Here is a 21,018-nt window from a genome sequence, read left to right on the forward strand (position 1 = left end):
GAAGTCTGAAAGTTCACAGGAAGAAGACATCAAGGTGTCAGGAAATAACAAAATTGTTAATTTGTAAAGCTTATTATGTGTGGGCACCGTGCTAAGTGGTCTTTCAGAGTCCTCATAAGAACTCTACACGATTGACATTGCCATTTAACAGATGAGGAAACCGAGGGTCAGAGTGGTTTAAACCCACGGCTTAAAAAGTGGGTCAGCTTGTGTTCAAATTCAGGCGATGCCTATGGTGCTCACCTGGATGAGATCAAACCCACGTTGGACGTCCAAAAAAGGAATGAAAATTGGATATGCCCAGGAAACTCTCAAAGGACCACTTCTTCGATGTTCAATTATCCCCTCTCCCCTGCACGCGACTCTTGTATCCCAGTACTTCTGGATGGCTGTTGTTGCAGGATGGGCATTAGCCACTCATGGTTTATTTAGTGAATGAATGAATTGAACTCTGTGGCTTTCTTGAATCACTAATTCTACTGACAGTTTGTCAATACTGTGGTTTCTCTTCAGATTGTATAAATAAATCTTTTGCCTTGTAATAAGATTTCTTCTTTTGAAGAGGGATATCAATAATGTTGAATGACACAAAGAGTATAATCAATAGCACTGAATTATATGTGTAGAAGTTGCTGAATTGGAGGATGTTTTGTTGCGTATATTTTTGCCAAAGTTGTTTAATTACATGAATAGAAATGAACACAAGGAAGAAGAAAATGTGCTAAGATGGACAGTGAGGAAGGTTGTACAGCTTATCTTGATATCACTGAACTATTGGATTGTGTGCTATGTGGATGACGTGCCAATAAAACTGTTAAGAAAAAGAAAAGCAACAGTAGTACACACACACACACACACACACACACACACACACACACAGCTTCTCAAGGGCAAAAACGCTTCACACCGGTAGGACCACCCTCTAGGAAACTGCAGGGCTTCACTGGAGATCTAAGAAATTCGACTCTCTGGTGGGTCTTTTTAAACAGATTCTCTGAATGATCCTGGTGCAGAGTTTGGACAACTCCAGCTCTCCGGGTTGGATCCTCTACCAGCAAATAGAGAATTGCCTGCTTATATTTAGGAAACCAAAGAGAACTCGCTGCAATGACTCAGCGGGAGGTACCGAGTGTGCTTGTACTTTCCAGGGCACTGAGACGTCAGGTTCGTGACTTGTGCAAAGCCCCGTTCAATCTAGTAACCTTTTTATCTCACCATTGAGGCTGGCAGCTAGAAGAGGTCACAGAAACACGAATTTCCCATGTTCATTGGTTCAACAGCCCACCCAGGGGCAAGTGTATCCGGCCTATTGGCTGGTGGTCACCTACTTGGGATGATGGGGATCTTCCTGCCACACTGTGGGTTCCATTGTATTGTCAGTCAGCTCTCACATAAAGCTGACTTGCCTCTTTGATGGCTGCCTTTCGTTCCTAAGACAAGCTCTTATGAGGCCCTGTGCTGTCTGGCACCTACTCATGACTCCTCCCCAACTCCACTCCAACCACACTGCCAGCTTTCTGTTCCCGGCTCTTTTCTGCCACAGGGCCCTTACACATGCCTTGGTCTTTGGCTGTAACTTTCTCCCTTCTTCAGCATTTCACTTAGTCAATGGCTACTCAGCTCTCCTGTCTCAACTGAAATGTACCTTCTTGGGAAACCTTTTCTGACCCCTTCCACCCTGATACTTACATAAGTTCATGTCAAATTGAAGATGTATAAAAGCGTAGGAGTGGGGGGAACCAAGTGCAAAGATCTACATATAACCTCCTCCGTGGGGGATGGACAACAGAAAAGTGGGTGAAGGGAGACATCGGACAGTGTAAGATATGACAAAACAAAAATAATTGATAAATTATCAAGGGTTCATGAGGGAGGGGAAACGGGGAGGGAGGGAGAAAATGAGAGCTGATATCAAGGGCTCAAGTAGAAAGCAAATGTTTTGAGAATGATGATGGCAACAAATGTACAAATGTGCTTGACACAGTGGATGGATGTATGGATTGTGATAAGAGTTGTATGAGCCCCCAATAAAATGATTAAATAAAAAAGAGGCAGGGGTGGTATCCAACCTGTCAATCAGGTCACATTCTGAAGGTGCCTCTTTGTGGGTGTGGCCTTCTCATAAGGAGGACCCTGGGCACCTCCCTCGCTCTCTGCCTTCACCTAGCTGACCCTGGTTGCAGAGCCCTGGAGATGCCACCATTGCCATTGGATCCACAGGACTTTGTAGCTACCTGCCTGTGATCTCCCTGCATTCTGCATCGTTGCTGGTGGCTGCGTGAGTCTCAAGAGGGTCTATGGACTTGAGTTGGACTGGGCTGGGACGTTTTCTTGATATATAATTACTTCTTGATATAAAGCTCTCTCTTATACATATATGAGGACCACTGGATTTGTTTCTCTGGTCAACCAGGCCTAACACACACACACACACACACACACACACACACACACACAGCCGCCAGCCACTTCTGTGGGAGAAAGACGAGGCGCTCTGCTCCCGTGAAGATATATAGCATTGGAAGCCCTATAGAGGATCAATTGAGTCAGAATGGACTCAGCAACAGGGATTTGGTGTGGATTTTGGGTGTCTTCCCAATGCTTGTCATACTGTAGACACTTGGCAAGTGCTTAGGAAGGAAATTAGGGAGGAACAGAGGCCCCCAATGGGTTCTTGGAGGTTGTATTAGAACCACATCAAGTGTGGCTGAAGTCTCGAATCCCTGAGGTTGTGGGGAGTAGAGGACCGAGGAGACACACAGCAGAGATGGTGCTGGGAAGATTAGAGTCAGAGTCGGAGGGGCCTGCAGTACTGGGCTGACTTTGGCCTTCGTTCTGTAATAGGGAAGCCAGGAAGGCTGTAGTTCCACCAATGAGATTTTTGCGGCTGAAAACTCTGCCAAGCTGGTGTCCGCCTAAGAACTGTAGGGATGGTGAGAAGGATGTGCAGGGAAAGGCGACAGAGTCAGCCCTCGGTTCCCCCAACCGTCCTTCTTGCTGCATTGACCCACGTTGGGCAGCCCTTCGGCCCATGGTCTGCAGAGCTGGGAACCACATTTTGCAGACTCTGAATAAATGGATAGGTGTTTTCAAAGCAGCATGTCTACAAGCTTCTTTTGGGTGTCGGGCCCACTGCTGTTTCTAACCCAGTGAGGTCTTGGTCCCTCATTTTCCACAGGCGTCATCACTGTCCATCTCTCAATACTGGGAATAGTTGTTGTGGCAATCATTTTTTTTAGAAGAATTAATACAAGACCAGAGCCAAGAAGTTGGAGATTCAAGATGTCCAACTCTTCCAAGATGCTATTAAACTCCATTCCACCTGGGCTCCCCCTCCTCCCTGGAGCATATTCCCTCACATGCTTGATTGTGGGATTTGCTGCTATGCCATCCCGCACTCATGAGAAACTCATGAAACTTTGAGGAAACGTCCCCCGTGGTGGTGGGTGCCGTTCGACCCAAATCCAAAGGTCAGACAGAGGCGAGCCAAATGCAGGATTCAGAGCCAGAAGCAAAAAAAGGTCTCAAAAAGTCACAGGAGGTCTTCTTGCTGCTACCAAAGCTCAGTCAGGACATAGAGGGTTAGGTTTTCCAGGGGATGATGCGTAGACATTGTACAGTGGTACCAGCATATGCACCCCAGCCAAGGAGCATGAAGTCACATCCTGTAGTAAAGTCATCTTCAAGACCACCCCCCCGCCAACCCAAAGAAACAGAATATGATGTGGTTCACATCCTTTATTAGGGGAGGTCTAAAGATGCCCCCAAGGAAAGGATTTGGTTCATGCCCACTACTAAAGTAATGTCTTAATCCCACTCTAATCCTGCCCACTAGAATAGTAGCGAATACCCTCCAAGTTGGGAGTATAGTCACAGATTCCCGATTTAGATATCTATCTATATTTTTCATAGATTCCAGAATTACAATACATCACATGAGGAATTAGGGCTAGAAGGGCCATAGTGATTGACTACAGTTCAGCTGTGTGTATAAGAAAGGGTGCCATTAGGACCATTTCATCAATAGGAGTTCACCATGCTGCCCAGTGGAATCATCTGATCCATTTGGTCTTGGATGGGGCCGTACTTCGATCAGTGCTTGTACATTAGGATCCTCTGGGACACCGTTTGCTACTATAGAGGTGCAGGCCCTGCCCCGGCCCTATTAAATGATGAGACCCTCTTGGGGTGTGGCCCAGGCCCGGGTGAGTCTATGGGGCAAAGGGGTGAGCACCGCAGGAGCTGCCTCCCTCGAGCAGATGATCCTGATGCAGGCACTTCCAGGACCTCTGTGCTCATGGGTTGCTGTGGTCCCTCATCTCAGTCTTCTTCTGGGTCCAGGGAAAGTGTTTTCTCAGCTCCAGAGGCAGAGACTGTGAGGATGACAGATCTTAGAGTCTTTGGAAAAGAGACTTCTATGGACTTCTTGTGGGTCCCAGAACCTTGACTGGGAGATGTGAAAGGAAAACTGAAAATAAGCGGCCATGAGGTGAGGTACATACAATCATACCTCTCTCCCCAACCCCGCTGCCGTCAGGGCGATTCTGACTCATAGTGACTCTGAGTGAGGTTCCGGGACTGCAGAGCTGCCGTGGCGGAGCAGGCAGCCCCATCTTTCTCCCCCAGAGCGGCTGGGTCTGGACTGCCTGCCTTCCAGCTCCAGCAGGCCCATGTGGAACCCACAGTGCCACCAGGCCTCCTCAGCAGCATCTGAAAAGTGGAATTCAAGGAGGCATGTTGCAATATTGTGCTTTCCAAGGAAACAGACACGGGCCGCGTGTTGCAAGACCCTTGTGAAAGGAAATGGCTCCAAGAACAAATGTTGCAAGGCTGTGCGATCCCAAGAAGTGAGCCCTGTCCTTAGCACACCGAGCTGGAACAACGCTTAACGATGATCTTGACTGAGCCCTCCCGGAACAGAGGCCCAGGGCGGGAGTGGGGTGGTGGGGGTGGAGGGGGGGGCACTTCGGTTGGGCAGCGTCGAGTTGGTCATTGTCCTAGCACTAGACTTCCAGCTTCCTGACCACCTTCTGGTTGGTCCTCTCTTCCCTTCCTCAGTCTAGGCCCCAGCCCCAGGCCCAGCCCACCCTCCGACAGCACCCAAACTCACAGGAGAGAGAGAAATCTGCGCCTGCGCAAGGGGAGGGGTGGAGCCCGGCCGGTGGCTGGCCTGTGCTTCAGGGGAAGAGCAGGGTCTGTTGACGCGGCCTGACCTCAAAAAGGAAGCGTGTGCACCAGGGGGAAATTCCCCAGCTGAGGGCTCATGTTTATGCAAATATTGTACTCCCAGTCACCTGGACCCCCGACATGGGAGAAGGGTGAGGGAAACAGGGAAAGGGTGGGGTGGGGTGTGTGCCAGGGACTGAGCATCCTCCAGAGATGCTTAATCTCATTCTGTCACTACAACAGCCTCCACGGGAGGTGATGGGAGCCTGCGGCCCAGTGAGGAGAGCTAAGAGCGAGCAGTGCATTCCAACCCCCTGGAAGCCAGCCTGGGCCACCGGTGATGGGGGCTGATTTGATGGGGCTGCTGCTGCAGCTGCAGCCGGGAAGTCTGGCACAGTTTCATTTCGGGTTTCCATCTCACTCAGGGGGGCAGCCAAAAGGCAGCAGGGAGGTAGTGGCCCTGACTCACCTTGGGCAAATCCCACCAACCTGGTTTCCTAGGACCCAACGGGAAAGGACATGGCAGCCGGTATGGTTAACCCCTTCACTGCTAGCAGCTAGACAAAGCAATAGGACCAGGTTGGTGGCTTTGGAAAGGGATCTGCTCTCGCTCTCCCACTCTCACTTCTTTAACTGTCCCTTAACCTTGAGCCTCACCACCAGGAAGCTGCTTTTGGAGGTGTGACCTCACTGTGTCTGGTTTCCTGGGGAGCTGGACTTGTCCCCTAGAGCTCCAGCAGTGAAGCCCTGAGTCGGCACTCTCCATAGGGCCCACGTGTCTCCTGCTGAAAGACATGTCCGGTGGGTGCCCAGAGCTAGTCTGGGCACTCGTGTGAGATATTTTCTGCATGGCCACTGGTGTGTCTATGGACACCAGTGTCTTTGTGGGTCTAATGGCTTTATTTTTCTCCATGTGGCTAACCGTGTGCGTTTCTCTGTGTGTTACTGTGGTGTGTGTGTGAGTCTGCACCTGCGTGCCGTGCGCTACCGTGAGTGTAACGGGCAGCGGTTTGAAGTTGGGGTGTGTGTCACAAGCAGTGTTTATGGACTCTGCGTGGGTGCTGGGTGTGTGGGGAATGGGATTGGAAACTGCCAGCCTAGCACAGGCTGAGGGTCTCCGTGTTACTCCCAACTCCCCTGGCCTTCCCACCTGTCCATTGCGGTATTCAGCTTTGGCACATGACTGCCCTGATGGGGTCGCTGGAGGTGTGGGGTGAGTGGAGGGGGCATGCTAACTGCAACTGGCAGCAGAGTAGGCAGCGGGAGGTATCCGGTGGTGATGGTTAGGGAGATAAGGAGGGACCATCCCGAAGAAGAAAATGCATATTCTGGAAACTTCTAGAACTGCTAAAACTCACGCCCATATGGCTCTGGCTTAAGACTTCATCGCTCCTTACCTAGCTGAGATGAAGCCCTGCCCTGGAGCCTTGGCCTCGTGTCCTGCCTGGAAAAGCACTTTCTCCATTTTAGTGCCCAGGTGAGGCTGCCTCCTCCTTCTAGACACCTGCCTTCACATGCACCTCCACCATTCTGAGCCAGTCCGGGGCCCTTTCCTTGGCTGCTTGCTCATCAAGATCTCCCCTTTCCTCTCCCTCTGCTTCCTTTGCCCTGGCTCACGCCTCACGCCCTCACCCCTCCGCACCTTGAGAGTAGCTGCACGTCTCCGCCCCTTTGGTCCTCACAGTCATCTTCCTATAGGATAGGATCCCTCTAGTCATGCTGCTGCCCACCCCCCAACACACTCAGGAGCTCAGCAGTGCTTGGAGCATGGGGACAACACACTAGCCTGGGCTCCGGGCTCTACGTGACTACCCACTGGGCCTTCTTTCTCCCTGCTGGGATGCTCAAGGGCCTGGGACTGCACCCATGGCCTCAGCTTTCCCACCTCTGAGCCTTGGCTCACCCAAGCTGCTCCCTTGCCTGGAGAGCACCCCTTCCTTCAATAGTGCAGAGCTCAGGACGCACCGCGGAGGGGGTTAAAGTGCTCCGCTGCTCGGTAGTTTGAACCCACCAGCCCTTCTTTGAGAAAAAGACGCGAGGGCAGTCTGTTGGGGCAAGGATTTATCACCGTGGGGCAGCTGCTACTCTGCTCTTACAGGGGTGCAATCTTTGAATTGCAATGAACTCAGTGGGTTTGGGGGTTGGGTTTTCGATAGGTTTTACTTTTGAAAGTCTTTCTATCCCTCTTTTGAGGTGCCTCTCAAACGTCCTCTTCCTTGTCTTCTTCAAGATGGTTAGCCCCAAGTCTCCGCTCTTCCTCACCCCTTGCTGCTGGGTGCCGGGTTGTTGATGTTGTTGCATGACCCTCTCCCCATACTTCGCTTTCTGTGACTCAGTAGCTATCAAAGGCTATGGGAAGAGAGCCCCCTCTCAGGCTCCGTTTTCCCCTCCACAAAGTGAAAGGCGAGTCCGTTTTGAATAACGAAGAGTTGATTCGTGTTGGGCCCTCACGGTGTTCTGCACAGTCTCTGATTTAATCTCCTCCACACCCCCGTGAGAGAACCCACTTCCATGTCCCCCTCACAGTAGGACACTGAGGCAGAGAGAAGTCAAGGGACTTCTAAGGAGGGGCGGGAGGGGACTGGGATTAGGATCCAGATCTGTCTGACTCCATAGGTCTCATCACTGCAAAGAAGGCTGGGTTATGTAACCAGAATTTCCCACCTGCCCAACTATGACCATCGAGTGGGGGAGTCTCCCAGGAAACCTCAGGCGTGTGGGCATAGACAGGCAAGTCCCAGGGCCAACTTACCGTTAATAGATTCCGAAAGTCTGACATTTGGGTTGGGCAAGTTGACACTCTACTCCTCCCTTCCATTCTTACCTCAGCCTGGCTTCCGCCATGAAGAGCTAGAGGAGGAAGTGTCAGTAGACACGACGGGCCTGGCTGGAATCAATCAGAGGACCCACGTTCTGCCCCCAGATCCAGCACTTGCTAATACATGGGTCCTAATCCGACTCTCTGGTGGTAGGGAAAGAGCTCTATGGATCCCGGAGAGATGAATGTGGGGAGGCTTCCTGAGGCCCAGGAAGACCCACAGCGCAGGCCTAGACACCAGCAAAGGGGTTGGTTTGGCTAATCTCTAGGACCACCTGCTGCTCTGTTCATCTACCATCTGTTGACTCTATCTTCCAGCCTACAGCCCCTTTCCACCATCCCTACACAATTTCAAAGCAAGGTCCCCTTCGGGTGGGCTTACTCACTGCCCTCACAGTTGGACACACAATGCTGGCCAGGGCCTTTTTGAAAGCCCCAAGCTCCTGCACGGCCCTCCACCTCGTTTCCCGATTACCTGCTTTCTGCGTCAAAGGGCAATCCCTTTTCCACGCAGCCACTCCCTTTGGGTATTTCTTGTGGTTCATGGCAGTCCCGGACCTGCCTGCAGGGGAAATGTGTGGCTTGCTTCAGGAGGGGAAGCAGTGAGGAGCTAGAGACTGACTCTGGGGTCAACGTCTGGCCTCAAGGGAGAGGGAACTGCAGGCCGACATGGGAGACAGCACAGGGTGCTTACCAGAGCCCGGGCTCCCGCTCATCTCTGCCACTCACTGTACCCCGTGCTTCCTGTGTAGAAGTGCCAGTCGTCTGGTCTGGTCTGTAATCAAGGGAGGGAGGGAGGGAGGGGGAGAGCATCTGAGGGCCCCTCCCAGACTCAGGTCACAGCGTCTCCTTTTCTCCCAGTTTGAGCTGGAGCTCGTTTGGGTGTCTGCTTTCTCTTTCCTTTTAGCTTTAATCGCGCTCCTGTCACTTCTCCCTGTCAAACTCGGGCCACAGAAGTCACCTCTGTTGTGAGGTGCCAGGGAGAACCCCCCCTCCCCCAGCTCCTAGAAAATGTATGCACAAAGGGTAACACACCACCGGGCCTGCGCCATCTTCACAACCCCAGTCCCCGGTCGCAGCCACGAGGTCACTCCATCTGGCTGAGGGTCTTCTCTCCCTCGTACCATTTCACAAGGTCTTTAAGAGAGAGCTGGGCAAGAGGGGCACTCATGTGGGTGATCCTTAAACAACTGGGCCCAGCAAGCCTGCCTTGTCATTTTGTAAAACATGTGTAGGAATGTGTCCTCTGGACTGGTCCATGGTTTTGGCAATGGGCCGGCAGCCTGGGCGCAGGCGGCATCAGTATCGATAAGCTGCACGTGGGAACGAGGGCATGCGGTGCCTGGATGCAGAGTGCTGCCCACTTCTCCCTCCACCACACGTCTGAGAACGTATGGTTGGTTCCTCAGGCTGCACCTCAGATGGGGGCGAAGGTTCCCACTCGCCTCCACGCTTTGCCGGAATGCATCACTAGGTGCATGCCTCTCTTCCTCTAGAACCTCCAAAGGGTTGCCCCTGGGTTGAAGAGAAAATCCTGACATTCAGTGTCTTCAGTAATCCAATGCCAACTCTACCATCTTGAGATTTCACCCAGCTCCATGGAGTTTTGGCTTATAGCCACCCCTATAGGACAGACTAGAACTGCCCTGAGGCGGTCTATCTTTATGGGAGTAGAAAGCTTCATCTGTCTCCAGAGGAGCAGCTGGCGGGTTTGAACTGCTGAACTTGTGGGCTAGCAACTCAACCTGTAACCCACGAGGACACCAAGCTCATGATCTTACCTCACTCTAACGCTTTAGGAGCTTCCTCTTAATAGCCTATCCCGGAAAAACGAAGCGGAATATGCGCTGGACAGTACCCAGGCAGCATCTTGTGCTTTGTAACCACTCAGCTTTAGCTTCCATCATTTATGAGTGTGTCTGTGTGTCTCCCTTCACCCCAACAAGCCCCGCCCAACCCCACACTTTCGCCCCGGCTAGAGATGCACGAGCTGCTTTCTTGACTCGGTTTCCGTAAGCACCTTCATGACTAGATACCCACAGGCACCTGCATTTTTGGCAGCCAACTGGCTCCTTGCAGAGAACCTTGAGAAATCATGTTGGGAAGCACCTCCTGGGCCTCGGTCAGGCAGCGTGTTGAGCGCGTTCCCACAGCCTCTCGCTCTTACAAAGCCTGCTCTCCGGAAAAGAAACGGAGCCTTTGAAAGGTTAGCATGGTTGTGGCCCAGCAATCAGTGGCGAGAGTCAGGTCTCCAGCCCTTTCTCGTTTTAACTTATCTCCTAGTTAGGGGTTCAATTAAATTGGACAAGTTTCCAAAAGAACTCTCAGCTGACCCTCACAGGGCCTGGGCTCTGGGTCACAGTCTGGGGGAGAGAAGGAAGTGGGAAAGACATAACAGGGCCCATTTCCTAGTTTCAGACTTGTTCTATCAGAGATTAAGAGAGGGCTTTTCACAATCGTTGGGTGCAACCCTCAATGCACAAATAGGGAAACGTAGGTCCACCAGGAGCCCTGGTGGCATACTGGTTAATCACTGGGTCACAAACTGCAAGGTCAGCAGTTCCAAACCACCAACTGCTCCTCGTGAGAAAGACGAGGCTTTCTGCTCCCAGAAAGTTACAGTCCCGGAAACACACAGGGAGTGCTTCCCTGTCCTACACAGTCCCTGCGAGCCGGGCTTGACTTGATGACAGTGAGGAGACCCATCAAGGGCAAGGGGTTTCCCAGATCATGGTGAGGTGGGGACAAGATCAGACTAACAATCTCTCAACAGCCAGGGCTGTGTTCTCTGCCCGGCTAGCTGTATTCGTTTAGATTCTGAGCACACGGTTTGTAGAAAGCTAGTTAGCAGTGGGAACCCCAAATCCCTTGTGAGTCTCCACATAATGTCAACCCCCCTTGGAGTTCTGACCCGTGGCAGACAATGGAACAAGCACTGTCCTGAGACGGTGTTTCAAAGTGGATCCGACCACTCCTTTAGCCAGCCCCCAGAGCAATAGTGTTGCCCGCAGGGATTTACCTGAGGGTGCTCCTGGTGGAAACTGAGGCTGCAACACTCAGGAGTCCAAGCCAGACTGCGTTGGTTGGAGGGAGCTGAACCAATCTTGTCAACTTCTCTAGTCTACAGTGGTGTACCTGCCCCATCATTGTTCCTTCACTGCTTGTGTAGTCCCACCTAAGGAGCCTTACAACCCAGGTGGATTACACCTTGCACGGCTAACCTCACGGTTCGTAAGTTCAAACCCATCAGCCACATCTCCGGAGAAAACTGAGGCTTTCTGCTACAGGGAAGATGCACAGCCTTGGAAACTCACGGGGGGCAGTTGTACTCCGTTCCGCAGTCAGGAGGCAGGAGTGACTTGATGAGCGTGGGGTTTTTGTGTGAGGGCCCCCACCCCCGCTACCACCACTGGGATGAATGAGTCTGCAGCCATGAGTGGGTTTGTGCCGTGGCGAATCTGCTTTGTAGTTCAGCGTAGGAGCGCGGCTGTGAATCCTGGGACACCTTTCGGGCCTCATGGGATGATTCCGTTTCATCCTGGCCTTTCCTATGACTTCATAAACGGTCTCTATACAAGACATTTGGATACGGAAGTCTCTTTTCCCCCTCAAAGCAACAAACTTGCACTCAGCAGACACACACTGGCCTGCTCGGCCCAGAGGGAAGCCGTGCCTGCAGCCAGCAGGTGCCTGCTTTCTCATGGTCACTGGACAATATTGGGCTAACGTCACCGGCCAGAAGCAGTCGTGGGAAGGGAAGACAGAGAAACTACAGTTAAGCCACTTGCTTATCAGCGACCTTCATGACAGGGAACCTTGACAGGGAACCTTGCCAGGGACCTCCCCAGAAGGAGATTGTATCTGGTGCCCTTGAAGAGTTGGAAAGAGGAAGTTTGGGCTTGGTTGTAATGGGTAAAAGGCACATAGAAATGTCCAGGCAGCTGATGGGGAGGTGGTGGGGGGGGGCGTGGGGTTCTTGTAGGGCTCCTTGTAAGCTCAGCCAGTGCTCAGCCTTCCCAGGAAACACGTGGGAGGAGCTTGAAATTACAGCTCACTCCTGGGCAGATGTGACCACCTCAAACTGTCATGGGGGAAACCAAGCTGCAGGGTGCGGATACGCGCCAGGACCCCGTTGGAAGTGTGCTTTCGTCCGCCTGCCTCCTTTGTTCGAGAGGAGGTGTACAGGAAGCATCTCCTAGGATGCCAATGCCAGAAGGCCGGGAAAGTCAAGCGCTTTCCCTCCGCCCTCTCATTGTACAGGCAAGAAATAAAGAAAACAGGGAGGGCGGGGCACTCCCCAAGGGTGGGAAACTGAGGACCTGGAAGGGAGTGTAAGCAGCCCAACCTCTATGCGCTCTCTAACCGCAGGGTGTGGAAGACCAGCCCTGGTGAAAGAAGCCTTCCCCAGTTGAGAACAGCATCCCCACCACAGCCCTCCATAAAACGCCAATATGAAGAAGTCTCTGGCAGGCAAGGCAGGCCTAGCTTTAAGAGCAATCACATTCTTTTGTCCTTCCCAAGATGCTCTCTGATACTGAGAGGGTGCTGCCCTAGAAAGGTCAGGCCGTCCAAGGTTAAGATACTAGCTGTCCTATTACAAATGGGTCTGCTGGAGGCCTGCAAGCCTCGTGACTATTTAAAGCCAGGTGGAAATACATTGGTATTTTGTCCCAGGCTTGGGAAGAGCCCCTGGTCTGCCTCGAGGTCGGCCTCCAAGTCTGGGCAATTAGACACAGCTGCTCCTAAGGACTCCTAGACTGTGGGGCTGGATCCCACACCCCAGGGTGAGGAGGGAGCAGCAGATGCAAGAGAGCCCTGGGTGTTCTTGTTTGGCCCCCCTTTACCCCCCCACCCAATCGGGCTGAGTGCGGACAGTGAGATGGGCGTGGGGGGGGGTCCCTTTGTCCAGAGGCCTTTATCCTGCCACGCCCGACTGGTACCCAGCTCCACTGGCCCGGTCCACCCTGGAAGGCACAGGCATCACTCGTTTTACACAGAAAGGCTCAGTACTGTTTTGGGACTTGACAGAACCAGGGCAGAGGTGTGGCAAGGGGTGGGATCTAGGGAAAGGGCCAGGGGGCAGACAGGGCGCAGAGGTGGACGGCATCAGGGCCACAGCTCGCTGGCCGCCCAGTCACAACACCCAGTAGAAGTGACCAACTGCGATGGGCCTCTGAGGCCCCGGGGGATGGGGGGGGGATGGGGGGAGCCTTTCTGAAGTCCCAGTTGAAGAGAACAAAGCCCACCTCTCCCCCCTCCCCTAACCCCGCCCCTTCCGGAGCTTGAGCAATCAGGCTTGGTCACGGGGCAGGAGTTGCTGAGCAGAGGAGCCACCCAAGTGGAGGTCTTAGTCTTCACCGCCACAGAGAGCTAGTAAGGCCTTCATGAAGTCTCCGGAGGTGTCACCCTGGCAGGGGCAGAGGGAGGGAGAACACAGTGAGTGGGAGCAGAGGCAGTGCCCTGGCCCTGGCACCCACTCCCCAACTGCCAGTCAGCCAGGACACCCCTCGCCTCCTCCAGTCACCGGAGAAAGGCCATGCGGGTCTTTCTCACACTGAGACGCAGCCCTGTCTCTTCCGTGGCACTCTGGTGCCTCAGGAAAATGCCTCCACTCTCAGCCTGGCATCCAAGGCCTTCTGCAACCAACCCCCCCCACCCCTACCTTCTGACATCTGGCTTTCCCAAGACACCTGCATGTCCCCACCCCCACCTCCCGCCTTTACGCCCCGCAGGCCCTCCCTGGATGGATCCCACCTGCTCGGTGCAGCATCCTTGCCTCGGGTGGAGTGAATCCCCACCTCCCTTAGTTCCCCTCCTAATTTGCCAAAACAGCACCTAAATGCTTCCACCATACTGCCTTATAGGACTCCGATCCGAGCACACACTAGCTGGGAGCCTGAGCTGGGTATCAGGCCCTTGCCGAGGCTGTGTGGCACTCATGGTGTTGTTGGCAAAGTGCATGTAGGGCTGGACAGGCCAGACAGACTCCCTAATAGGATGGGCCTACCCTTTGGAAGGACTTCTATTATTTACATATATGTTGTTGTTTTTAATAATAAATGTTCATTGTAAAGAATTCAAACTAAAGGGAATATTATGCTATACTATACTATGTACCATAGTATCTTCCCTTTAGCTTGAATTGTTTACAATGAACATTTATTATACTATACTTTTCTTGTTCCTGTTTCTGGTTCCTAGTTCCCCAAATCAAGAGTTGGTCATGGTGACTAGCTTCTTACGTGGTTTGCTGGCGATATTCTGTGCAGACGTGTGTGTGTGTTTGTGTGTGTGTGTGTGTGTGTGTGTGTGAGATGTTCCTTTTCTACATAAGTGGAAACATTCTGCTCATACTGTCCTTGTTAGGTGCCATCGAGTTGGATCTGGCTCACAGCTACCTTATGTGCAGCAGATTGAAGCTCTGTCCGAAATACTGTTCTTGGACCATACTTTCGGGACTCAGATTATAAGGATTTACATATAACCCCCTTCCTTGGGAATTGACAGCAGAAAAGTGGGTGAAGGGAGACGTCGGGCAGTTTACAACATGACAAAATAATAATAATTTATAAATTATCAAGGGTTGAGGGGGTGCAGGAAGGGAGGGGGGAAGTGAGGAGCTGATACCAAGGGCTCAAGTAGAAAGCAAATGTTTTGAGAATGATGTACGATGTGCTTGACACAATGGATGGATGCATTATAATAAGAGCTGTACAAGCCCCCAATAAAATGATTTTAAAAAATCAGCACTCAGACATACTCACTGTCCCTGCCCACCATGAATGCCTAATATGCTATCATTCCGCTAAGCCGCAGTACACTTCGGTGGTTCTGTCTGAAGGGTGTCCAATCTTTTACTTTGACAAACAAATGCCATCGTGTATTTGGAAATGTGGCTGGCTTTGCTAAGTCTATTAGGCTAATACCTACAAGAAAAATGTTGAAGGAAAACAGATGAACACTGTTTTTCAAACTGGCAAATCACCCTGGACAGGGGTGTTAGCAATAGACATCCCACCACACCTGTGTGAGAGGGCCTGTTTCTCCCCAGTCAAGCTGAGGGAGGGAGGAAGGGACGGGGGAATCGAGTGGAAGAAACTAGGCTCATGGACCACGCATTGCATGGTTCCATTTCTATGAAGCTCACAGACGAAGTAGTGGTGGCCAGCAGAGGGCATGGCAGCAGGCACACCTGTGAGCCACCTCTGGGGACGAGGAGCATGTTCTGAGACACGGGTTGGAAATATGGTGATGGTTGTACCACGTCATTAACTGACCAAACAGGGTCACAGGCCACATACAAATTTTAGGGTAGGGGAATGTAATTTTCTGGTTAACAGGCAAATTTTCTGGAATGTAAATTATACCTTCCCCAAAAAAGTGCAGGAAGAAAAGGGGGCATGGCTATCTCCATCTTTCATTATCTCCAGGACTGAATCATGTCTCGCGCTCACAAAGAACACCCTTGTGTTGCCTCCTCTCTCTCTGCATGTGTGGGAGGGTTCTCTCTGTGCCCTTCCATTTGGGATCGCTGTGGGTTCTGGCATCTGGGGGTCATGCGTGGGGCATGTCACCAGCTGGAGTGGATAGCAGCCAGCACCGCCACCGTAGAGCAAGCACACCCGCCCTTGGCATGTTTTTCTGGAATGTCTCTTTTGACTCAGTTTATAGTACTGCCTTGTGGAAGATTTTAATGGTAGTCAATCTTCTCTTCCTAGGATTTTGGTATCTTGAGAAGAAAGGTCTGCCACCTTCCAAGATGATGATTAAAAATTCCTGTTGTGGGCGCAGTTTGGGCCTACATCTTTGATCCAAATTTCCTTTGAGAAACCTGGTGATGAGGCAGGTCTCCTGTCACCTGGCAATATCCTGGCTATTCTTAGAGGCGATGCCCATTGAGAAAAGGAACCTGGGCTTGCCGGAGGGTTTATAATCCCGTGTCAGGGGCCCGAGATTCAGCCATCCAGCTCCACCGGGCCCGGCACTCCTTACCTCAATGGCTTGGTGCAGAGACTTGTCATATTTCTCAATGAACTCCCGCCGGATGTTAAGCAGGTCAACCTCACTCCGGGAGACCATGATCCTGGTGAGGGTCTTCTCATCTGTGCCAGCACCCTGGTGGAGCGGGAGGAGAGTGAGAGGGGCAGAGAGACAGAGTCCAGGCAGGCCCTACACAGTGGTGTCCCTCTCCCTGTGTTCTTCCAAAACCAGGGTGAGACATTCAACCTTCCACGGTCCTGACCAAAATGGATTAAACAAACCACAATAGGATTAAACTAACAACAGCAAAGACAGCAATAGCCACCTCACGGCCATCGAGTCGGTCCTGGCTCAGTGATCCCTTAGGACAGGGTAGAACTGCCCCTGTGGGTTTTCGAGACGGTAATATTTAGGGGAGTGGGGATTGGCCGGGTGGACAGGCAGGAAGAGCCCATCTCTGCCCCCTGGGGGGAGTTAAACTCACTTCCCATGAAGTGTGGAGTGAGAGCCGGGTCCCAGCCCCGGGTCTGCCCCGTAGAAATCATTAACAGCCTGGGCAAGTGCTTACTGTACCTGGTCCCAGTCTGCTCCTGTGAAATGAGGGCACTACAATCACCTCAAAGGATCGCCAGGTGGGTTAGCTGTGCTCAAAGGGCCAAAGCACTTGGCACTGGTTTAGCACACGGTGGTCATGGTGGGGTCCAGGGCTTAGTCCTACCGATAGCCTGTCCGGGTGCTGCCGGCAGCTGAAGCTCCAGCGGCTGGTCTGACGGTGGCCAGTGCGGCCCCAGCTTTCGGGAAGAGCAGGGCTAGTCTCAGAGCTATGCGCCTGCTACCTTTGACATTCGTTGTCAAGGGAGACACTGTGTCTCTGCCAGAAAGGGAGTCCGGAGAGGGCAGGGACTGTCCTGTCTACCTAGCCCTACATCCCTGAGCAGGGTTTCTGGGCCCTAGAACCTTGGGCCTGCTAATGCTTTGAGGTAGGGCCCGGTCTGTGGCTTGGAGGGGGTTTAGCAGTACCCAGGCCTCACCCTAGATGCGGGTAGCACCCTCAGTGTGATAACAAGCAAGCATGTCTCAAAGTCCTCAAATGTCCCCTCGAGGCGGGATCGTCTCTGTCAGGGTTGGGGAGTTTAATCTTCAGTTTAATATCATAAAACTAAAACCCCAAACCCTGGGCAAAGGCTTAATGTCCCTGGACCCGTCTCTTCCTCTATAAAATAGGTCTCCCCTGGAGGCAGACAGAGGATTGAGGCCAGAGCCGACCTAGGGGAGGGAAGCAACTGTGTGCCAGGAGGTGGGTACAAAGAGAGGAGACGCTGGTGGTGGTGGTGGAGGTGGGGGTAGTGGTCCCTTACCTTCATGGATTTGTAGAGTTTGTCAGCAAAGAAGAGAGGCTTGTTCTTGACACTTTGAACTGGAGGGGAGAGGAGACAGGTGGAGAAGCATGGTCAGTGGCTGAGCAGCTGAGTCGAAGCCCCCTACCCTGTCTTCTCTCCTCCAACTGGGGCCCACAGAATATCACCAAGCCCAGGGTCACCCAGGTCAATGGCTGCACCCCTCTGCTCTGCCAACCCCCATTCTCATGAGGTGGCTCCCCCAAATCAGAAGAGGATCAAAGGAACCCCAATTCAATGGGCACCAGACAGATCCTGGAAGCTGCTTTCAGCTTTGGCTCTAAGCCTCCATCGTAGTGCCTCAGGGTGTGTCGTCCCTGAGCCAGCAGCAGGAGCATCACCTGAGCACTGGGTGGAAATGCCCCATCTCCCGCCCTACCCCAGGTGGGCCACCACCTTATTCTCACTTGCCCTCCAGGGACGCGGGTGCTGGGTGACCAACCAGCTCCTCTGAGTTTGCCAGGGGCTTTCCTGATCTTAGAGCTAAAAGTCCCAGCGCGGCTGAGGCGGGGTTGGACTCCAGTGACTGCTGCAGAACCCAAATCCCAGGGGTGGGGTGGGGTGGGGATGGTGTGTTTGTGTGTGTGTGTAAAGCAGTAGAGCCAAACACCCAAACACCGAACCCGCTACCTTCAAGTCACCAACTCGCAGCCACCCTCTAGGACCGGGAACTGTCCTAAGAGGGGGTGGGGGGGATGTGTCCTACATGCCTGTAACCTTAGCAGTGCCAGCCCCGCACCTCCACCACCACCTCACCCCCCACCCGCCTTGCTCAAGACCTGGGATTCTCTAGCCCCTCAGGTCCTTTGACTTTAGGACTCCATAGTCCAGGCAGGATCCCCTTGAGTCAGAACTGCCTGGAGGGCAGCGAGTATGGTTGGGGATTTGAAATCCCCTGGGGGATCTCAGGCAGCTCAGGGAGGGGCAGCCAGGCCCCGTACACCAAAGCCAGAAGGGCTGAGTACAGAGTATGTCTGCAGTGGGGTGTGGGTGAGGGCTGAGAAGGCTCTGGTCAGGCCACTCACCCTGCAGACTTTGGGCGGGGAGGGGGCGTGCAGGGAGGCCTCATGATGGGTGGTCAGCGGCAGACTCAGGGCACTGCAGGAGACCGCAGCATGCCAAACACACCCCGCTTACTCAGCCTGAAAGCCAAGGCTCCTGTTGCCTCTGCCCCTCCTCTCCCTTGCTCCCCATCCCCCCAACATACACCCTTCTAGCATGGATGGGTGTCCTAGACTGCCCCCTGCCACTTGACCGACAAATCCCATCCCACACTGAGGCTGGGCTTCCTCTTCATGACGCCAGCCAGGAAGCCTCCCCTGACTTGAGATGGGGCCTGACGGGACGATGACCAAGCAGACAGACCAGAGATGTCCCATCTCTGCAACTAGCCCTCGCCTGAAACAGGAGGCCCCCCCCCCACCTCCCGAGGTCTGGGTGCCCGCCACGGCGGGGGTGGTGAGGGGCTATGTGTGCACACACACATCCATTTGGGGGAAAAGGGGGAGACATAGAGTGGACACACCAAGTGTCTTTAAAGACCAGTGGCCCCAGTGAGGAAAACCCTGAGTCCTGGGCGCCCAGCCTCTGGTTAGAGTCCTAGCTCCATCACTGCGAGTTTCTTCCTGAGCCTGGGCTGCTCCAACGCTGTGTGTAAAATCAACCCACTTCCACCTTCCCAGGCCCACCCTGTGGCGTGGCTGTGAACACTAGCTCCGCTTTCTAGGGGACTACAAGGGACAGAGCTGCCATCTCACTCCCAGTACCCACAGCCAGTCAGCAGCAGAACAGGGAGAGATTCTGAGCCTGTTTGTACTTCTAAACCCATGCACGTTGTCTCCGAGATCTTGCTCCTGGCTGGGGACGGTGCTGTTACACGGGGGTTTCAGAAACTTGGTGGGGAATTTCCATGATTTTTTAATTCCATCTTCCCACAAACTTTTCCAAGCCTCTCCTCCCTTTCATCTGATATAGGACACCTATTCCCACATTTTAACGTCTTTGAAGTTGGGGTACATCTTATATGTAATGGCAATTATGGGAAAACCTTCCATTTTCCATTGTCAGCCTCGGTAAGACTTAAAAAAAAGGAAGGGGGGTGGGAAGGGCCCTGCATCAATACAAGGCATTTAACGGTAAATAAGATATGAATGATAATACACATAAAAGCAGGAAGTTCAACCATGTATAGAACCCTAGTGGGGAAGGAGAGATCCAACAGGGAAAGCCTTTTTAGATCCAAGAACTGAAATCATGTGAGAAAGAACAACAGAACCCTGGGCGAAGGGAGACCGTGATCAGTGTAAGATATGGAAATAATAATAATCAGTTATCATTTATCAAGGGGAAAAACGAAGAGCTGACACCAGGGAAAGAAAAAAAAAGAGAGATAGAGTAACCAAGAGACTCCGGTTCTGGGAGGCGAGATTGTGTGTTCATGGTACATGTGTGTGCGTATGTATGTGTATCTGTTTACATGCACACACACACACACACACACACACAGAGCGCACACCCTCTCTTGCTGGCTGCATATCTGTGTGACACTGCTCTCTCTACCCTGACCCAGGAGAGCCGTAGTCTGGTTGGGTTCTGGAACCTGGAGGAAGTCTCGTGGCTCTCCCGGACACTCACTTCTCTGGCAGAGCCCTGGAGGGAAATCAGTGGCTGCAGCCTTCCCTCAGTCCTACTGACTGCCCTTGGAAGCTGCTGTGCTTCGCTGGTCCACGGCCCAGCCAAATCCCCAGCGCTCAGCCCTTCTCCATGACCCCTTGGTTCTACCGCGTACCAATGGCCACGAAGGCGTCCCGCACGTCCCCAGACATCTCCTTCTTGATGGTGTGCTCCACGTCGTAGTTGGTCTTCTTGATGAACTCCTGGAAGACTGGCCCGGAGAAGCCCAGATTTGGGGAGTGAGTTCCAGCTCACGGGGAGGAGAAAGAGCGCTCCCCCCATACCCTACCTAGCCCCAACCTTTGGGCAAGGCCTAAATGCAGTGAGCGGGACCACCGTGAGAGGGAAGTTCTGACTTCTATGCTGCTCCAGGCTCAGGGCCCAATCTGACGCCCCCCCACCCACCTGCCCGCACCCAGCCTGGCCAATGGCCTCTGAGCATGGACAAGCTATAGGAAGCCCAGCTGGTGTGGAAGGAGCACGGGTTCTAGTCATGGCTCTGCCTCTGGCTTGCTGGTTGAAGCCCTACCCCTACCTAAGCCTCCTCCTCCTCCTCTTCCTCACGCTCTGTAGACTACCATTGCTGGCAGACAGACCACAGCCTTCTCCTTCCACTCCAGCTGGGCCTCCTCGGGCCCATGCCATCACGGCAGGCCACCACATTCAGCACACCCGCATTGGCTGTTAAGGTGAAGATGGCTGGCAAAGGCCGTATGATGAGGGAGAAGCAGAGCCAGGACTCCAACCTGGGGCCCCTGGACCTCCATGGCTGGCTAAGGAGTGGGTGGACGGACACCTGGCTCTCGTCCACCTGGGAGCTCTTTCTAGTGAGCTGGGCGAGTGAAAGGGACCGGCCTCACCTCTCCGCAGGTGCGGGTAGCTGCGGGTGCACAAGATGGTCATGAAACGCGTCTCTAAGGAAGTTTTGTCCCCACTGGACGTGTCTGCGATTTCCTGAAGGTCCGGGGGGGAAGGGGAGATGAG

General features: G+C 53.0%; 1 protein-coding gene across 4 annotated transcripts in view; it reads right to left on the reverse strand.

Moving 5' to 3' along the window:
• Positions 1-12,971: 12,971 nt before the first annotated feature.
• The window catches only part of ANXA6 (annexin A6), a 58,530-nt gene continuing 50,483 nt past the window's right edge, over positions 12,972-21,018 (reverse strand). For all 4 annotated transcript variants that reach the window (XM_075541840.1, XM_075541837.1, XM_075541839.1 and 1 more), the window contains 5 exons: positions 20,895-20,988; positions 20,150-20,245; positions 17,323-17,381; positions 15,977-16,099; positions 12,972-13,391 (listed from right to left, as the gene is read on the reverse strand). In XM_075541840.1, coding sequence (XP_075397955.1) covers positions 13,332-13,391; positions 15,977-16,099; positions 17,323-17,381; positions 20,150-20,245; positions 20,895-20,988 — 432 coding nt within the window. In that variant the 3' untranslated portion in view covers positions 12,972-13,331. The remainder of the gene's footprint in view (positions 13,392-15,976; positions 16,100-17,322; positions 17,382-20,149; positions 20,246-20,894; positions 20,989-21,018) is intronic.

Source organism: Tenrec ecaudatus, chromosome 2 (genome assembly GCF_050624435.1).
Source record: "Tenrec ecaudatus isolate mTenEca1 chromosome 2, mTenEca1.hap1, whole genome shotgun sequence".
NCBI lineage: Eukaryota > Metazoa > Chordata > Mammalia > Afrosoricida > Tenrecidae > Tenrec > Tenrec ecaudatus.